At 36.4% G+C, this 15,651-nt stretch overlaps 1 protein-coding gene across 2 annotated transcripts in view; it reads left to right on the plus strand.

The window, feature by feature from the left end:
• The window catches only part of PLS3 (plastin 3), a 72,912-nt gene extending 58,563 nt beyond the window's left edge, over nucleotides 1–14,349 (plus strand). For both annotated transcript variants that reach the window (XM_063083164.1, XM_063083163.1), the window contains 10 exons: nucleotides 973–1,138; nucleotides 3,571–3,713; nucleotides 6,163–6,258; nucleotides 7,806–8,001; nucleotides 9,055–9,133; nucleotides 9,915–10,029; nucleotides 10,271–10,404; nucleotides 11,077–11,200; nucleotides 11,413–11,537; nucleotides 13,111–14,349. In XM_063083164.1, the coding sequence (XP_062939234.1) occupies nucleotides 973–1,138; nucleotides 3,571–3,713; nucleotides 6,163–6,258; nucleotides 7,806–8,001; nucleotides 9,055–9,133; nucleotides 9,915–10,029; nucleotides 10,271–10,404; nucleotides 11,077–11,200; nucleotides 11,413–11,537; nucleotides 13,111–13,243 (1,311 nt within the window). In that variant the 3' untranslated portion in view covers nucleotides 13,244–14,349. The remainder of the gene's footprint in view (nucleotides 1–972; nucleotides 1,139–3,570; nucleotides 3,714–6,162; nucleotides 6,259–7,805; nucleotides 8,002–9,054; nucleotides 9,134–9,914; nucleotides 10,030–10,270; nucleotides 10,405–11,076; nucleotides 11,201–11,412; nucleotides 11,538–13,110) is intronic.
• Nucleotides 14,350–15,651: the final 1,302 nt, after the last annotated feature.

Here is a 15,651-nt window from a genome sequence, read left to right on the forward strand (position 1 = left end):
CACTCTGTATGTTTTCATTTAATCCTCATAACAACTCTGAGTTTGGGATTATTATTCAGATTTTACAAAGAGACCTGGGACTCAGAAAGGTTTCTGAGCTTGCCAGAGGTTAATGCTGGAACTGCAGTTCAAATCCTGATCTAACTCCAAAGCTTTATGTTCTTTGCATTACATAAAATGGTCCACATTGTAGAAATAAGCAAAAATATTTAAGTTCTTAATTAACTGGTATGCTTAAGGAATGGAGCATTTTTCTTTTCCCTCAAATGAGTACAGATGATCCCCGATTTACGATGGCTGACTTTACGATGGGGTGAAAGTGACATGCTTTCAGTAGAAAACATACAACCATTCTGTTTTCACTTTCGGTGCAATATTCAGTAAGTTATATGAACTATTGAATACTTTATTCTAATAAAATAGGCTTTGTGTTAGATGATTTTGCCCAACTGTGGGCTAACGTTAAGTGTTCTGAGCACGTTTAAGGTAGGCTATGATTAGGTGTATTAAATTCATTTTTGACTTACGATGGGTTTATTGGGATGTAACCCCATCATAAGTCGAGGAGCATCTGTATTAGATTATTAGCAACATTCCCTCAGGCAAGAGCACCCCTTGGGATGTGGAGACTGATAACTCTTTCAGGTGTATGCAATACTACTGGACTCCCATTTAGGCATTTTTAGAAATATGACACTTTACTCACATGGATATATGTATTCTGGTCATTCAACCTTTTCTTTTAGTGTCAGCATACTTCAAAAGGGACCAAAATAAAAATACCAAGTTAACTTCCCATAGAATTCTGCAAAAGATAATAGCAATAAGGCTCAGATTTGTTTTAGCTATAGCTAAGTCTGGAATTTGTTTTCTGCGGGTTATATATAGGTGTTATTTTCAGTGAAGGAAGAAGTAGACTGCTAAAAAAATGGAAACGTCAAGAAGCAAGTGTGTAATTTGGCTGTCTTGCAGGAAAACTTGAACTTGGCACTGAACTCTGCTTCTGCCATTGGGTGTCACGTTGTGAACATTGGTGCAGAGGATTTGCGGGCTGGGAAACCTCATCTAGTTTTGGGACTGCTTTGGCAGATCATTAAGATTGGTTTGTTCGCTGACATTGAATTAAGCAGGAATGAAGGTAATGGAACACAGTTGTTATTTTAATGTTGTTTGTTGGTGTTTTTTTCCTAGTCATGTGGACTGTCATGATTTCACTTAATTGAGATGACTAAATGATAGCTGGAATTAACATAAGATAATGTTATAGAGTTATTCAGGAAAACAGCCCAGATATATAACTCTCTTCTTTAGTAGCAATTAACATTTGTCTGGCAATTTAAAATTCATTTTACAAGGAAGACAACGAAAGCACAGAGAGGTTAAGGAACTTTCCCAAGGTCCCAAATTTGGTATCTATTCTTTTCTGCTCTGCCCACTCAACCCACACCCCATCACCACCCTCAGCTCCAATATTGTGCACCATCACCTGTTATTTTAATACTTTTTATATTATATCATAGATTTAGACTTCTTCAAAAATCTTCTAACCTACCCTTGATGATCCCACACTTCCTGAACAAGCAGAAGCATTATTTCTTTTACAGCATAGGTTTTTATATCACATCATCAATTTATACAATGTATAAGCATATGCAATATAATTCTCATTGGATCCTAGGAAATACAACATTATCCTCTCCCTTATAAAGTTTGAAATATTGAGCACCACTTCAAATATTCATATTTTATTCCAGAAATCTCTAGCATCACCATCTGAATCCTCAGTTACTTTGGGGGAAGAATATATATTTGGGATTCTCAGTAATTTCAAGGTTTCATAATATCTATCAACAGTACTTTTTTGCACTTTCAAGACTTTATTATGCTAACATTTTCAATCCACTCAAAGGTACTTACTTTTGGATGAGTAAAATTATTCTATTTGCTGGCCTTCTTCAAAGGGGTATTTGTCTTGTTTAAAGGAGTTGAAGTTCATTCAAAAAAGAAAGGGAGAGAACAAAATAAAATGACATTGGCTCGTGAAATAAATCAAATTATTTATCTTTGCTAAGGCTTCAGGTGCATAAATGTCAGCTATTTAATTCTTCCCAGCCTTTGATTTGGTGAAGGTGGGAAACTGAAGGGCTCGGTACAAATGGCCATGCTGCCTTTGCTCTTGCTTAATTCCCTGAGTGACAAAATGACATGGTGTTGGCTTGTGCATCCCTGACAACACACACACACACACACACACACACACACACACACACACACACCCATACACACACACACACGTGTTGGCTTGTGCATCCCTGACAACACACACACACACACACACACACCCATACACACACACACACGTGTTGGCTTGTGCATCCCTGACAACACACACACACACACACACACACACACACACACACACACCCATCTTCCTCTGGATAAAGTATACTTTGGTTCCTGATAATTCACATGTGACCTTCTCAAGAAAGTCCTGTCCTACCAGTCCCCTCCCCGCATTGTGCAGGTTTATCTTCCACCCTGTCCCATAAAATACTTTTTTCATTGCACTCATCACACTCTGTTGCCTTTATCTGTCTGACTATCTTACTTATGTGAGATTACTAGCAGCCATAACCCTGTCATATTCATATCTGTGTCCCCAGTACCTAGCTCAATGCTTGATGAATAATAGGTTTTAATAAATATTTGCTGGATAGTTAATGAAAAAATAACAAAAATAATGACCTGATGTAAAGCAGAGTTCATTGAACATGAAATTTGCCTGATGTAAGTATTAATTGGACCTCTTCAGAAATCAGGCAGTTTTAATCTTCTTGTCCAGCATGAATCTCCTTTCATTTTATGGGAGGCAATTATTGCATAAGCACTACACAACTTCTTTTTAAATCAGTATTTAAATTTAGAGAGTTCTCTATGCAAACACCCAAGCTTTTACCTATTACCTATGGGAACACTTACCAAGAAAAGTTTGGCTACTTCCACATTCATTTCAGCAACAAAAAAATTACTAAACAGTCCTTACGTTGTTAGATGCTATAGAAAATGTAAGGTCCAATTATATTCCTTTAAAAATAGGTTTAACCTTTCAAGAGTTAATTGATGAATTATACTTAAATATAAATACCATAGTTTGTAGACTACTTTGATCAAAAAGTAAAGCAAAAGATTCTAAAATTTTAAATATTCTTCCCCAAATTCCTGATCTTAGAAGTATTAAATAAGAACAATTCATATAAATATATGACATGAAATGAAAGTGTTAAAATTAAAAGCATGTTTGGAATAGGAAGCATAATAAAGAATAGAATGAATAAATTATAATATATATTTGCTATGCAATTTCATAATACCATGTCTCTATCTATATCACCTTGTATTATTATTATCTACTGATATATCTTTTTTATTAGACTATGAGTATCTTAAAACCAGGAACTATGTCACGCTAGTTTTTGCACCTCTGTTACTTGACAGAGCATCAAAAGACTGAATGAACTTGGCATGACCATTATCATATCATATATTGGTTGTGGGATTTTTTTCTTCCAGCCTTGGCTGCTTTACTTCGAGAAGGTGAGACTTTGGAGGAGCTTATGAAATTGTCTCCAGAAGAGCTTCTGCTTCGATGGGCAAACTTTCATTTGGAAAACTCGGGGTGGCAAAAAATCAACAATTTTAGTGCTGACATCAAGGTAACTGTGCAAAGAACTGTAACCCTTTTGTGGGATATAACAGCTGGGGGAATTTTATCCCACTGGAACAGAGAGAAAATCTTAATAGTATATCACCAAGCCTTGTTGCCTCTTGGCCCTGATGGTAGGTTTCAGTAGAGAGGTAGAGCCAGTAAGGAGCATGAGCACCAAGTATATTTCATTTCATTGAAAAGGGTAGAAGTATTATAGTGCTAATTTTTTATATCTTGCCAAATGTTGAACATGGAGTATAAAAGGATGAGACATGACTGCTCTATTTCTAACTGCCTTTCCCAGGCCTTAGGGTACCTGTTAGTAAAGACCTAGAAGAGAGAAGAAGGGCCTCAAGATTTCCTTTGACCTTTCTTGTTTGGCTTCTCTCCTGTCATATTCTCTCATCTTTAGATGTTGAATTCCTTGAGGGTAGTGATGAGCTTATTTATGTCCGGGTCTCCTACCTCAGCCTTTGTCCCAGGGTCCTCCTACTAAAGCTGACCTCTAACACAATACCTGGTACATAAAAGACCCTCAAATATTTCTTGTGTTGAATTGAATTTTGGCACTCATGGCTCACCATGAGCAGTAGGAAAAAACTAGCAGTGGAGGGAGACATTGGTGGCATTCATTTATCATGCGTTGTCTTTGGCTTCTCATGTAAAAAGTGCCAACATTACTGTAGCAAATATGGTGCAGTTCTCATTGACTGACTGAATGTTCTCCAAAATCCAGATGTTGAGACATAGGGAACAAACTCGAGGATCTTTGTCAGATGTCACTGACCAACAGGGCTATGAAAACAATATTCTGTGATCATATCAGTTTGTTCAGTGGTTAGAGAAAGCAATGGGATACTTGTACTACTGATCTCATCATTGAAAATTAAAGATAACCCCAAAATTATAAGACCAACTGACCCCCTCTTTCAACTTACACATCATGTTTGGCCAGACATACTTTGCTTCATGCATTAGATATGCTCCTGAAAACTATTTGTAAATGGATTTTATGTACTGGGACATATTTTAAGTGTACAAGAGGAAATCTTTTTATATTTTAATGAAAGATGCTTTGAATATTTTTAAAAAGCAAAATATTGTTTGGGAATGCTAAAACTAACTTCCAGTTTATCTATATTCAAGTTCAAATTTTCAACTGTAAAGCCAATTTCAGGTCTCCTGGCTCTGCTCTTTACCTGTTCATAAGTGCACAGGATTAGATTATAAATTGTTTATGTAACTTTAGCAAGTAATTTGAAGTGAATGTACTTTCACAGCTGTAATGCACTATTCCTTAGAAAGAGGTAAATCCTATGCCCCTTAATGATAGGATCTGGGTTGGCATTTCATGAGTTTCTCTGGAATGGCTTCTGCTCACCTGATTTTCCCATTAGTAAAATCATTTATGGCACTGAGTTTCAAACTCACTTGGGTAATTGGTTTAAGATGCAGCCTTCTGGACAGCTCCCAGAGATTCATATGTGGTAGGGCTGGGGTTGAATCCAGTAGTCCACATATTGAACAGTTTTCTCAGGGAATGAGGATGCACTTTGTCTACGGAGCTTCCTATGAGAAACACTCCTTCATAGCCTGTCTGGACTTTCAAGGCCCAGGGATAGAAAACTAACATAGCTGGGAAGGTAGTCTTCAAATACAGCAGGATGAAGGAATCTTGACCCAAGTTGCTGCCCTCTAGTATTCCAGAGAGGCAGAATTGTATTTGACGTGTGTGAAGACACTTACAAGACTTTGCGCTGGTACAATGGTTTTCAAGCTGTGTTCTGTGGAATGTCTACACAGCCTGAATTCACCCATCCCACCCCCAATATGAGCAACTCCACTTTGTTTTATGTATTGGGGTTCCAAGTGATAAAAGAGTCCAGGGGCTTAAAACAAAAAGAGAAGCTTATTTGTTAAGTACATTCAGATCATAAAGGGTTAAATGTTATTTCACCTACTAAAGTGTTTCTCATTTTAAACTTTTTGTCATTTAAATTTACAATTAAATATACCTTTAACAGAGTTAATCTCTTCCACATAGGTTATGGTGTATATTGTGCTTTGTAATGATATAACCTGTTTATTTTCTCTTTCCCTATGCTTCCTGGATTTCTGCTCTCCTACTTTATTTTTTCATGCTTGTTTTATCTGTCAAGCTTATTGACTTCAGTAATTCAGTGAAGGTACAGAACTAAGTTATATGTTTATTAGCCTTATTGCATTGATGACTTCCATAAATTATAAAGTTGTGTCAAAATCCAGTTCATCCATATTCAAGACAGACATAAGACAGATAGATGACTGTTTTGGGAAAAAAATGATCTGTTAAATTAGAAGACAGATTTGTGCTATATATTCTCACAAAACCTAGTGCAGATATCTTTCCAAACATGGGACAATAGGATACATTCATTCTTTGTATGATCTGACTGACATTTCCAATTCATTTGTAGGATTCCAAAGCCTATTTTCATCTTCTCAATCAAATTGCACCAAAAGGACAAAAGGAAGGTGAACCACAGATAGACATTAACATGTCAGGTTTCAATGTAAGTATAGGTGCTCTTGAATTCTACACTCTTTCAAAATTGTTGTCAATTTCTTATAAATACAAGAATTTTTATAATTGCATGTAGTGGTGTTGACAATTTTAAACATTTTTAAGTGTATTACTGCACATATAAGTCAGAGGCAAAAATTAACTTTGATTTATTTTGATAGTGTATTAATGAGTAATTGTGGTAGCATTGGCTTACATGGGTGGCATAAAATCTTTAAAGTAAGTACGGGGAAATAAGCGCTAGAGACTAACCATTTCCAAGTATTCTGATTATAACCACAGTAACAGATTTAATGATTGCCTGTTCATATATACATCTATAATGTTCCTGTGTTGACAGTAAAGTGAGTATGTATACAAACTGCTGATCCAGGAAATACAATTTGGGGGAATCACTGTCAGGAACCACGTTCTCTGGTATGTCACTAATTTTTCAGTGACCTTCACAAGTTTCTTCCCCAAACTGGATCTCACTTTGCTCATCTATAAAATAAAGAGTTGGACTACACTATTTAGTCCCAAGTTTCTAGGATTCTGTGGTTCTTTGTATCCATTATATATGGAATGCTTTCTACTAATTAACAAAATCTGCATATCTAGCCTATTATACAATAGGCTTAAGTGGATTACACTTAAACCATTTTACACTCAGTGCCCTTACAAGAACTGAATTTGTAACTGACTTGTGTGCTTATATTTCTGTCTACACGTTAAATGCAAAACTCTTCATCTCAGATCCCTCTTGTAGGAATAAGGTGCCATCCTGTGCATTAAGGAAGCTATCTGGGATGGCCAGCCAGGAGATCTTATGCTTGGGTGAATGGCACCAGTGTACTAACTGATTCCGATTCTCATACAGCCCTACTCCAGTCAGTCTTTCCTGACTGATCTTCTCAAAACACTCTTTTCTTTGTCTCTTCCCTCAGAATCCTTCAAGGATTTCACCTACTGACTCTAGAAGTCAGTCTAAAATGCTCTACTAAGCATTTAAGGCCCTACACAATCATGCTCCTTCTCTCCTAGCCAGTGTTATTTCCCGCTAGTCTGTACCCCTCAAACCTCCCTTACCACCACCATCCAGGCACCCCACTCTTCTCCCAACACTCATTTTACCTCTGAGCCTGTGCTCATGTTTTCTTTTGTTATTTGGTGTCCATCATCTTTTTCAGTGGTACACCTTCTTTAGGGCCCATTTTTTAAAAAAAAATCTGAACAGTTCGAGCTTTTCTCTTTTTGTTTTATTTTTTCTATTTCCAATTTAGCTTTTTTCTTGATGCATTTTGCCAGGAGAGATGTAATCCCAATTAAGTGTACTCAGTAGTTAAATATGTGATCTGGCTCCCTCTAGAGTATTTTAAAGGTACTACATGTCCAGCTGAGCCAACTTTTTTTCTTTGCATTCAAAACAATTTTATAATAAATACCGTATGTTGGCTAAAAGAAAGTAGAATTGTATACCCAGACTATGATTGTAGGGAAAATTTCTATATTTTTAGGATGGCCTTTCAAAAATGTCTTCTTATTTGACTTTAACAGGAAACAGATGATTTGAAGAGAGCTGAGAGCATGCTTCAACAAGCAGATAAATTAGGTTGCAGGCAGTTTGTTACCCCTGCTGATGTTGTCAGTGGGAACCCCAAACTGAACTTGGCCTTTGTGGCTAACCTGTTTAATAAATACCCGGCACTGACTAAGCCAGAGAACCAGGATATTGACTGGACTCTATTAGAAGGTAACTAAAAATTTCTCAAACTGCAATGTGTAGGACAATAGAGTAGAAATACATAGACCACAGTGATTTCATAATCTTGACTTAAAGTTTCTTTACCAATTTCCTTTAGTATCTGCTACAAGTGGATGCAAGCACTGAGTAAAAATTGGCAGCTGCTAGAAATGAATGATACAAGTGAACTTTTAAAGTAAAGTAGTCTAGGGTCACTTAATATAAGGCCACATAGTAAACAAATGTTTTGTTTTAATATTTAAGGTTAGCCCACTCTTCAAACCTCTCACCAGAAAAATGCACATGCATATGCATTAAATTCGACTTGTAAATTTCTAGTATTTCTGTTTCATTCTTCCACAGTCAGACTAACTGGAAGTGGCCCCAGCTCCTTTCACCGTTACGTCCTCAGAAAACAAACAATATATGATAATTGTCTAAGTTTGGGAAAGGCAGAATTTACCTTTTCCAGATTATACATGCATGAAGTATAGTATATAAAATTAACAAATGCAAATAGTAGTCCATTGGGGGTCCACTGGCATTACTTATAAAATCTTTAAATTTTATACCTTTGAAGTTTCAAGTAATTTATTGCTTTAACATAGGCTTGTAAAAGTAGTAATCATGTATAGTTTGGTATTTTAAAATGGATAGAGGAAAAACATAAGCCAATATGAGTATAGGTTCATACGACCATAGCAAAGTTTTTAAAATGTAAACTAAACTGATAATATCAATTACTTTGAAGTATGCAGATTTGAGGAGATATTAGAGAAAGATTAGAGGAGAAAGAAATTATAAAAAGTTTAGAAACCTCTAAGTTGCCTAGCTGGTTGTGATAAGGATGTATTCTTTAATTTTAAAATAAATTCAACAAATTTTTTAAAAAAACATTTATCTAGAGAATGTATTTAGAGATAATGCTTGGAAATTCATACTGGAGAAATTTCTAGATCTGAATAAGAGCAGATAAAATAATGTAATGTATGGGTTGACATTACTTATATATGCACATATACAAGGTGTTCAATGAATAAATATTGTGAATATTCTTAATAGGAGAAACTCGTGAAGAAAGAACCTTCCGTAACTGGATGAACTCTCTGGGTGTTAACCCCCACGTAAACCATCTCTATGCGTAAGCCTTTCTACTGCTATTATAAACGGTTGTGAACATCATGAATGAATGCTACACAAATAATGACAGTTCTAAAGATTTTCTAAATGTTAGTTTATAGTGATTATTTATATTGGAAAATGTTGAGCAGCGATTTTCATCATCATTTTCCAAATACACAAAAGCCCAATTATTTCTTTACATGATCTTTAACTGTAAGTGATAGAATGGATAAATGTCCTTAGGGAGCAAATACTTTATTTTTTGAAACAGAGACCAGGGAACATTTTAAGCAAACCATCCATGATGCCTCAGGGCCTTTGGCTCACTGCTTCCTCAGCCTGGAATGTTCTTTGCCACATATAATGGCTCACACCCTTGCTGTGTTCCAGACACTGATTTAGAGAAACTTTTGCTGTCTTAACACCTGCCACTCTCTAACTCCTAACCCTAGTTCCTTTTTTTTTTTTCACAGCACTTACATACACCCCCATCATATTACCTGTTTATCCTTATACTTGTTTATTGTCTATCTCTTGACTCTAATGGAAGGACAGGGATTTTTGTCCTGTGTGCCCAACACCTTGCTCACAATAAACTCTCAATAAATAATTTTAAGTGAATCAGATGGCCTTCACTCTGTTTTTAGCACAGATTAATAGAAAATATGAGTCGGGTATTATCTGTGGTTTTAAATATATTGTTTGACAGTGTGGTGTTAACTGTTTTTGTGTAGTTATTGTTGTAAAGGAAGTAAATGCCCAGCTGTCTGAAAACACTGATTTATTTTTTAAATTGTTAGTGACCTGCAAGATGCCCTGGTAATCTTACAGTTATATGAACGAATTAAAGTTCCTGTTGACTGGAGTAAGGTTAATAAACCTCCATACCCGAAACTTGGAGCCAACATGAAAAAGGTAGATAATTAAATTGCTGTATATCTTTATTACAGATTATTTTTATTCTTGATATGTTTCTTTTGTTTCAAAAGTTTCTGACTGAGCTTCTGGAAGACAGGAAGTGGGTCTTATTGTTTTCGTGTGCTAATACCTAGCATTACACAACACACACACACACACACACACACACACACACACAGATATGTATACAGATTAAGCAAATGAAAATCTTTAACTGCTTACTTTTGTGTGCTTGCAGCTAGAAAACTGCAACTATGCTGTTGAATTAGGGAAGCATCCTGCTAAATTCTCCCTGGTTGGCATTGGAGGGCAAGACCTGAATGATGGGAACCAAACCCTGACTTTAGCTTTAGTCTGGCAGCTGATGAGAAGGTACAGTACACAATTTTAGCTATTTAAGATTCATGATACTACAGGTTTGTGATTTAGTCCTTATTATTTTTAATAAGTAAATGTGCCAATGACTACACCTTTAAAATTTATTATATTTAGACTCTGAAATGAGTTTAAGTAATGAATACATGTTGGTTGTTCAGGGAAGACTCCTCCTTGCAAGTTAGGCAGCAGAACTGTGCATATTCCCTTTTATCTGTAGGAAGCCTCGAGGATTTAAGCCTCATTTAGTGTCAGTGAATAAAAAGTTGTCAGAAAAAATTATGAACATCCCCATGTATTCATTTGAAAATGAAGATCTCTTAACCAAAATGCTGAAAAGCATTCATTACGCTGGGTACCAGCCAAAGCACAGTAGTAATGATTTATCTGAAGTCATTGCCACTGTTGGAATAGTACAAAACATGCCTGCAGTAGACTGCTTGGCTTGCTCATTGAAGCACTGGAAATCGTCCCCCACCACTGCAAAGTGTAGGTCAGTAGTAAGCCGCTACTACTTGAAATACTTTTTTCACAAAGTGTGAATCTCTTCATGAAATATTTTGTCTTTTTTATTTCAAAATAAAAGGAATGAAGATAAAGCATCTTTCTCATGTTGGCATTTTTTCTCATAAAGTAGATTGTTACCTTTTCTTCCACTGCTTCTTTTAGATATACCCTCAATGTCCTGGAAGATCTTGGAGAGGGGCAGAAAGCTAATGATGACATCATTGTAAACTGGGTGAACAGAGCGTTGAGTGAAGCTGGAAAATCAACTTCCATTCAGAGTTTTAAGGTCAGAACCCATATTTGACTACTAAACATTATGTTTGCTAGATAGTCTATAATTTGGAAGACAGTCTTTGGTTTCTGAGTGAGAATTATTGTTGCGCTAACGGCAAGATTCTGTTTTAATTCGCTGGGCTTTATTTTGGGCACTTTATGTAAGTCAGCACATGTTAATTTGTACATATTGAGATTCTCAGATCTGTTCTCCCTTTATGCTAGGACAAGACGATCAGCTCCAGTTTGGCAGTTGTGGATTTAATTGATGCCATCCAGCCAGGCTGCATAAACTATGACCTTGTTAAAAGCGGCAATCTAACAGAAGATGACAAGCACAATAATGCCAAGTAAGAGAGACTGCATTATATTATGGAAAGAACACAGGCTTTGCAGCCGGGTGGAGATCCGAATCCTAATTCAGGTTCTGCTGCTTAAGAGTGGTGTCATGGGCTGGCCAGTTAGTTCAGTTGGTTAGAGCTCAGTGTTGATAACATCCAGGTCAAGGGTTCAGACTCCCATAGCAGCCAGCTGCCAAAAAAATTAATTAAATTAAATTTCAAAAAAACAGTTGTATCACCTGGGGGAAACCCCTTTGATCCTTAGATTCCTAATCATTAAAATGGAGGCAATTATACTTACCTTTGAGGTTTTGTAAAGATTAAATGAAAGAAATGTATAACAGCCTAACATGGTGCCTGACTTACTAGGTGATCAATCAATTGTTGCTTTAGTGGATTACAGAAAGAACATAGTATATGTTCTAATGCAAACCAGTTATAACCTTACAATAAGGAAAAACTGAGCTAAGGATATTGATACCTCAGAGTGTTCGTCTGTCTCAATCTTTTTTTAAAACACATTATCCACTTCTGTCTCTTTTACTGTACACACATCACTTCTACTGCATATGTTGGGATTATCTTCCTCAGTATCCAAATTGGCAGGGGGCTTGCTAGCCCTCAGCAGAAGACTATGCTTTGATAGTTTTTTACATTTCAACAATATTTAGAAAGTCTTTTCCTCCTGTCTCTTCTCTTCTTCACCAAAGACCTAGCCTGTGACCTGGTTTCATGGGTGACCCATGAAAACATTACTAGTTACATTGAAAATCAGGCCACAGCAGGGGCTGATGGGATAGCTGAGAAGAATTCCTGCAAAACTTTGGAGTTAAACATATCATTTCCTTCTTCCTTGAAAAATATTTGTAGCAAATGTGATAAATGTGATATCCATAATATATAAAGAACTCTTGAAACTTCTCTTTCCAGAAATTTCATGGTTTACCTTTAAAGATTCCTGTTACAATACACCTAGAAATGCTTCATAGATTAGTTGAGGTCTGTTCCTGCAAATTCCCCTAGCATGACATGTCAGTTCTTTCATCCCTTCCCTTGTCTACCCTTTCCTGTCCTTGGTCCCGCCACTCTGTCCATGTGCCGTATAGACTCTCTCCCCTCCCTCGAATATTTGGAAGTATTCACTGCATCCACCTAGGCCAGGTGGAATTTGCATCTGGCATAATTTTGCATTCCATGTCTCTAAAATCACATGAGAGTGTCTGTTATCTCATTACGTGTACAATGAGATCAACATTGATTGTACAACCAACCTAGGTAATTATATGTATAATTTCATTGTCATATAAAGTCAGTGCTTCAAGCTTAATTCTCACTTCACATTGGAGGAAAGGAGTGAATAAATATTACCAGTCCCAAGTAATAGAGCTTTAAAACCTAGTGTAACTTAAAAACAAACTCCATCAAAATAAAACAGAAAACAAAAAGTAAAATCATTCTGATCTGAACTTTCAATATGGAATATTTCCATCACGGCCAAATAGTTACAAAAGAAATAGCTGTCTCATATGGTGTCCTTGACTGATAAGAATTTCATCTTAATTTTTGTTTCCTCAAAAAATAGGTACGCAGTGTCAATGGCTAGGAGAATTGGTGCCAGAGTGTACGCTCTCCCTGAAGACCTTGTGGAAGTAAAGCCCAAGATGGTCATGACTGTGTTTGCATGTTTGATGGGAAGGGGAATGAAGAGAGTGTAAAATAACCCATCTGAATGAAACAACCTTGTTCCCAGGTGCATGATTTGCAGGTCAGCTATTTCCAGATGAAGTGCTCACGGCTTAAGGAACTCTTGGTCATTTAAAGGACTTTTAGTTTTGATTAACAAGACTAGCTCATCATGAGAACTCTCAGGGGAAAGAGTTCTAATATAAACAACTCCTCTTTCCCATAGTCAAAGTTGGATTTGTCAGGCACACCTGAAATGTGCTCATAGCCAAACGATTTTACTCCCTCCTCCTAGAAAGCTGCCCTTGAAATGTCTCATGTCTGTATGTTATTTCTCTCCATGTATCTTTTTCCCTCTTAGAATGTCCATCTCTTGGGACTCGCTTAGATGATTGGATATGAATATTATTAGGCAGTCATTTTGCTTTCCATCCAGTATGCTAGTTCTTACCAAGAACTATGGTCAGAGGGTATGGATATGAGTATCCTTTGCTTACCTTCATAGTACTGAGAATTTGCCAAAGTAACTGGCTATGCAGAATGTAATGGAAGCTTTCCTTATTCTTTTATTCTTAAAATCAGTATCTTTTTACAGTATTCTTTCTACATGATCCTTTTTTGTACATTTAAGAATATTTTGATTACATTAAACAAGACTTCTGATTTTGCTACCTTTTTTAAGGGGTCCTCCTCAGTAAGTAAAAAACACATTAGCGGTAGAGGGAAAATGTACCTTAAATTTAGCATCTTTCCTCTCACACTCAAGCTGTAAACAATTGAAATATTTTGTCTTAAATCACTTGGTTCAATACACGCTTATTTGTTTTAAAACCTGTATCATCAAACTCTCTCTTTAAATTTAAAATGCTGTTAAGTATGACACTTTTGAGGAGAGAGTATGCCCAGAAGTTAGACAGGATTCGGTAGACCAAGTATGCTAAGTGTACAATATATTTTTTAATTTTACACTTAAACAAGGAGATGTGGTCATTAAAGAATTTCTATGTAGGACTTAATGTACTCTTGCTTTGTCAAGCTGTTTGCTGTAGTTCTCAAGATCATTATGTTACCCTAACTCTGAAAAGTGATGTAGTCTGGTAGCCATGCAGTAGTTCAAATAAAGGCATTTACATAAAAATTAGTCTCTTCTTCATGCTCTGTCCCTTAGTAGTATGTCAGTCTTAGTCAATTTTTTTCCCTTTTTCTGGTGTATTCAATAAAATGGTGTTTGTTAAATTTGAGCTTTTGGAGCTGGACTAGAGGTACTGAATTAAGGATAGTACAAATGGGGTAAAATGGTTTACTTCAACTTAACAAAATTTCCTTATCCAGTTCCTCCCTTTTTCTTTCTTTCCCATCTCCGTCAACCTTTTCAGTGTTCTGTGACATACAAACCCTGAAACACAGGGGGATCTGAACAGCCAGGGAGAAGAAATGGTTTATGTCAGGTTTTCTCAACCTCATCACTGTTGACATTTTGGGCTGGACAGTTCTTTGTTGGAGGTGGGGGGGGAGGGGCTGTCCCGCAAATTGTAGGCCTCTGCTCATTAGATGTCAGTATTACACCCACAGTTATGTCAGCCAAAAATGTCTCCAGACTGGCCAAATGTCCCCTGGGAGGCAAAAGTATCACTGGTTGACAACCAGTGGTTTATGGCTCTCTTGTAAGTCTCTGTGTGAATGAATAATACGAAGTGCAGTCCTTTGAGGAGCTGGTTACATGGTGATGTTATAAAATATTTTGTATTTATAATCTGAGAGTAAGAAAGACCTTTCTAAATATGATACAAACCCCAAAGACATAAAATAAATGAATGATAAATTTGGAATAAACAAAAGACAAATGTTCAGCAAACATGTACCAGGGTAACAGATGAGGTAGGGACAATCACATCTTGTGACCTGTTTTCTACCTTGAATTTTCTACATTCATCCACATTTGTCTCCAAGTACAAAAGATCTCTGTAAGCAACTATGGGCCTAATGCCTTGAAATGCCTTTGAAACAAGATAGAAAAGGTTTATTCTATGTGGCCCTTTCTTCAAAGAAGAGGTAATTTCTTGGGTGATTTGCTATACAAGGCCTGCAGTCTGTAGGAGAGCACCCTGGGATAGTTAAGTAGCCATATAAAGCAGTGGGCCTGAACACACCATTTTTTCTTTCCTCCAGAAAAAAAAATTGCAATCCATATGGTAATGGACTAAAATCACTAATATATTAAGAGTTCTAGCAAATCTATAAGAGAAAGTTCCAATAGAAAATGGGCAAAGGAGATGAATGTCTAATTTAAAAATCTTTAATTGACCAATGAACATAAAAATGGATACTGATTCTTGAAAGTAGTCAGGGTTATACAATTTAAAACAAGCAAGACTGCCTTTTTTTTTTTTTTTTTGTAACAGGCTGTATTTCTTAGAGCAGTTTTAGGTTCATGGCAAGA

The sequence above is a fragment of the Cynocephalus volans genome, chromosome X (genome assembly GCF_027409185.1).
Source record: "Cynocephalus volans isolate mCynVol1 chromosome X, mCynVol1.pri, whole genome shotgun sequence".
Taxonomy (NCBI): domain Eukaryota; kingdom Metazoa; phylum Chordata; class Mammalia; order Dermoptera; family Cynocephalidae; genus Cynocephalus; species Cynocephalus volans.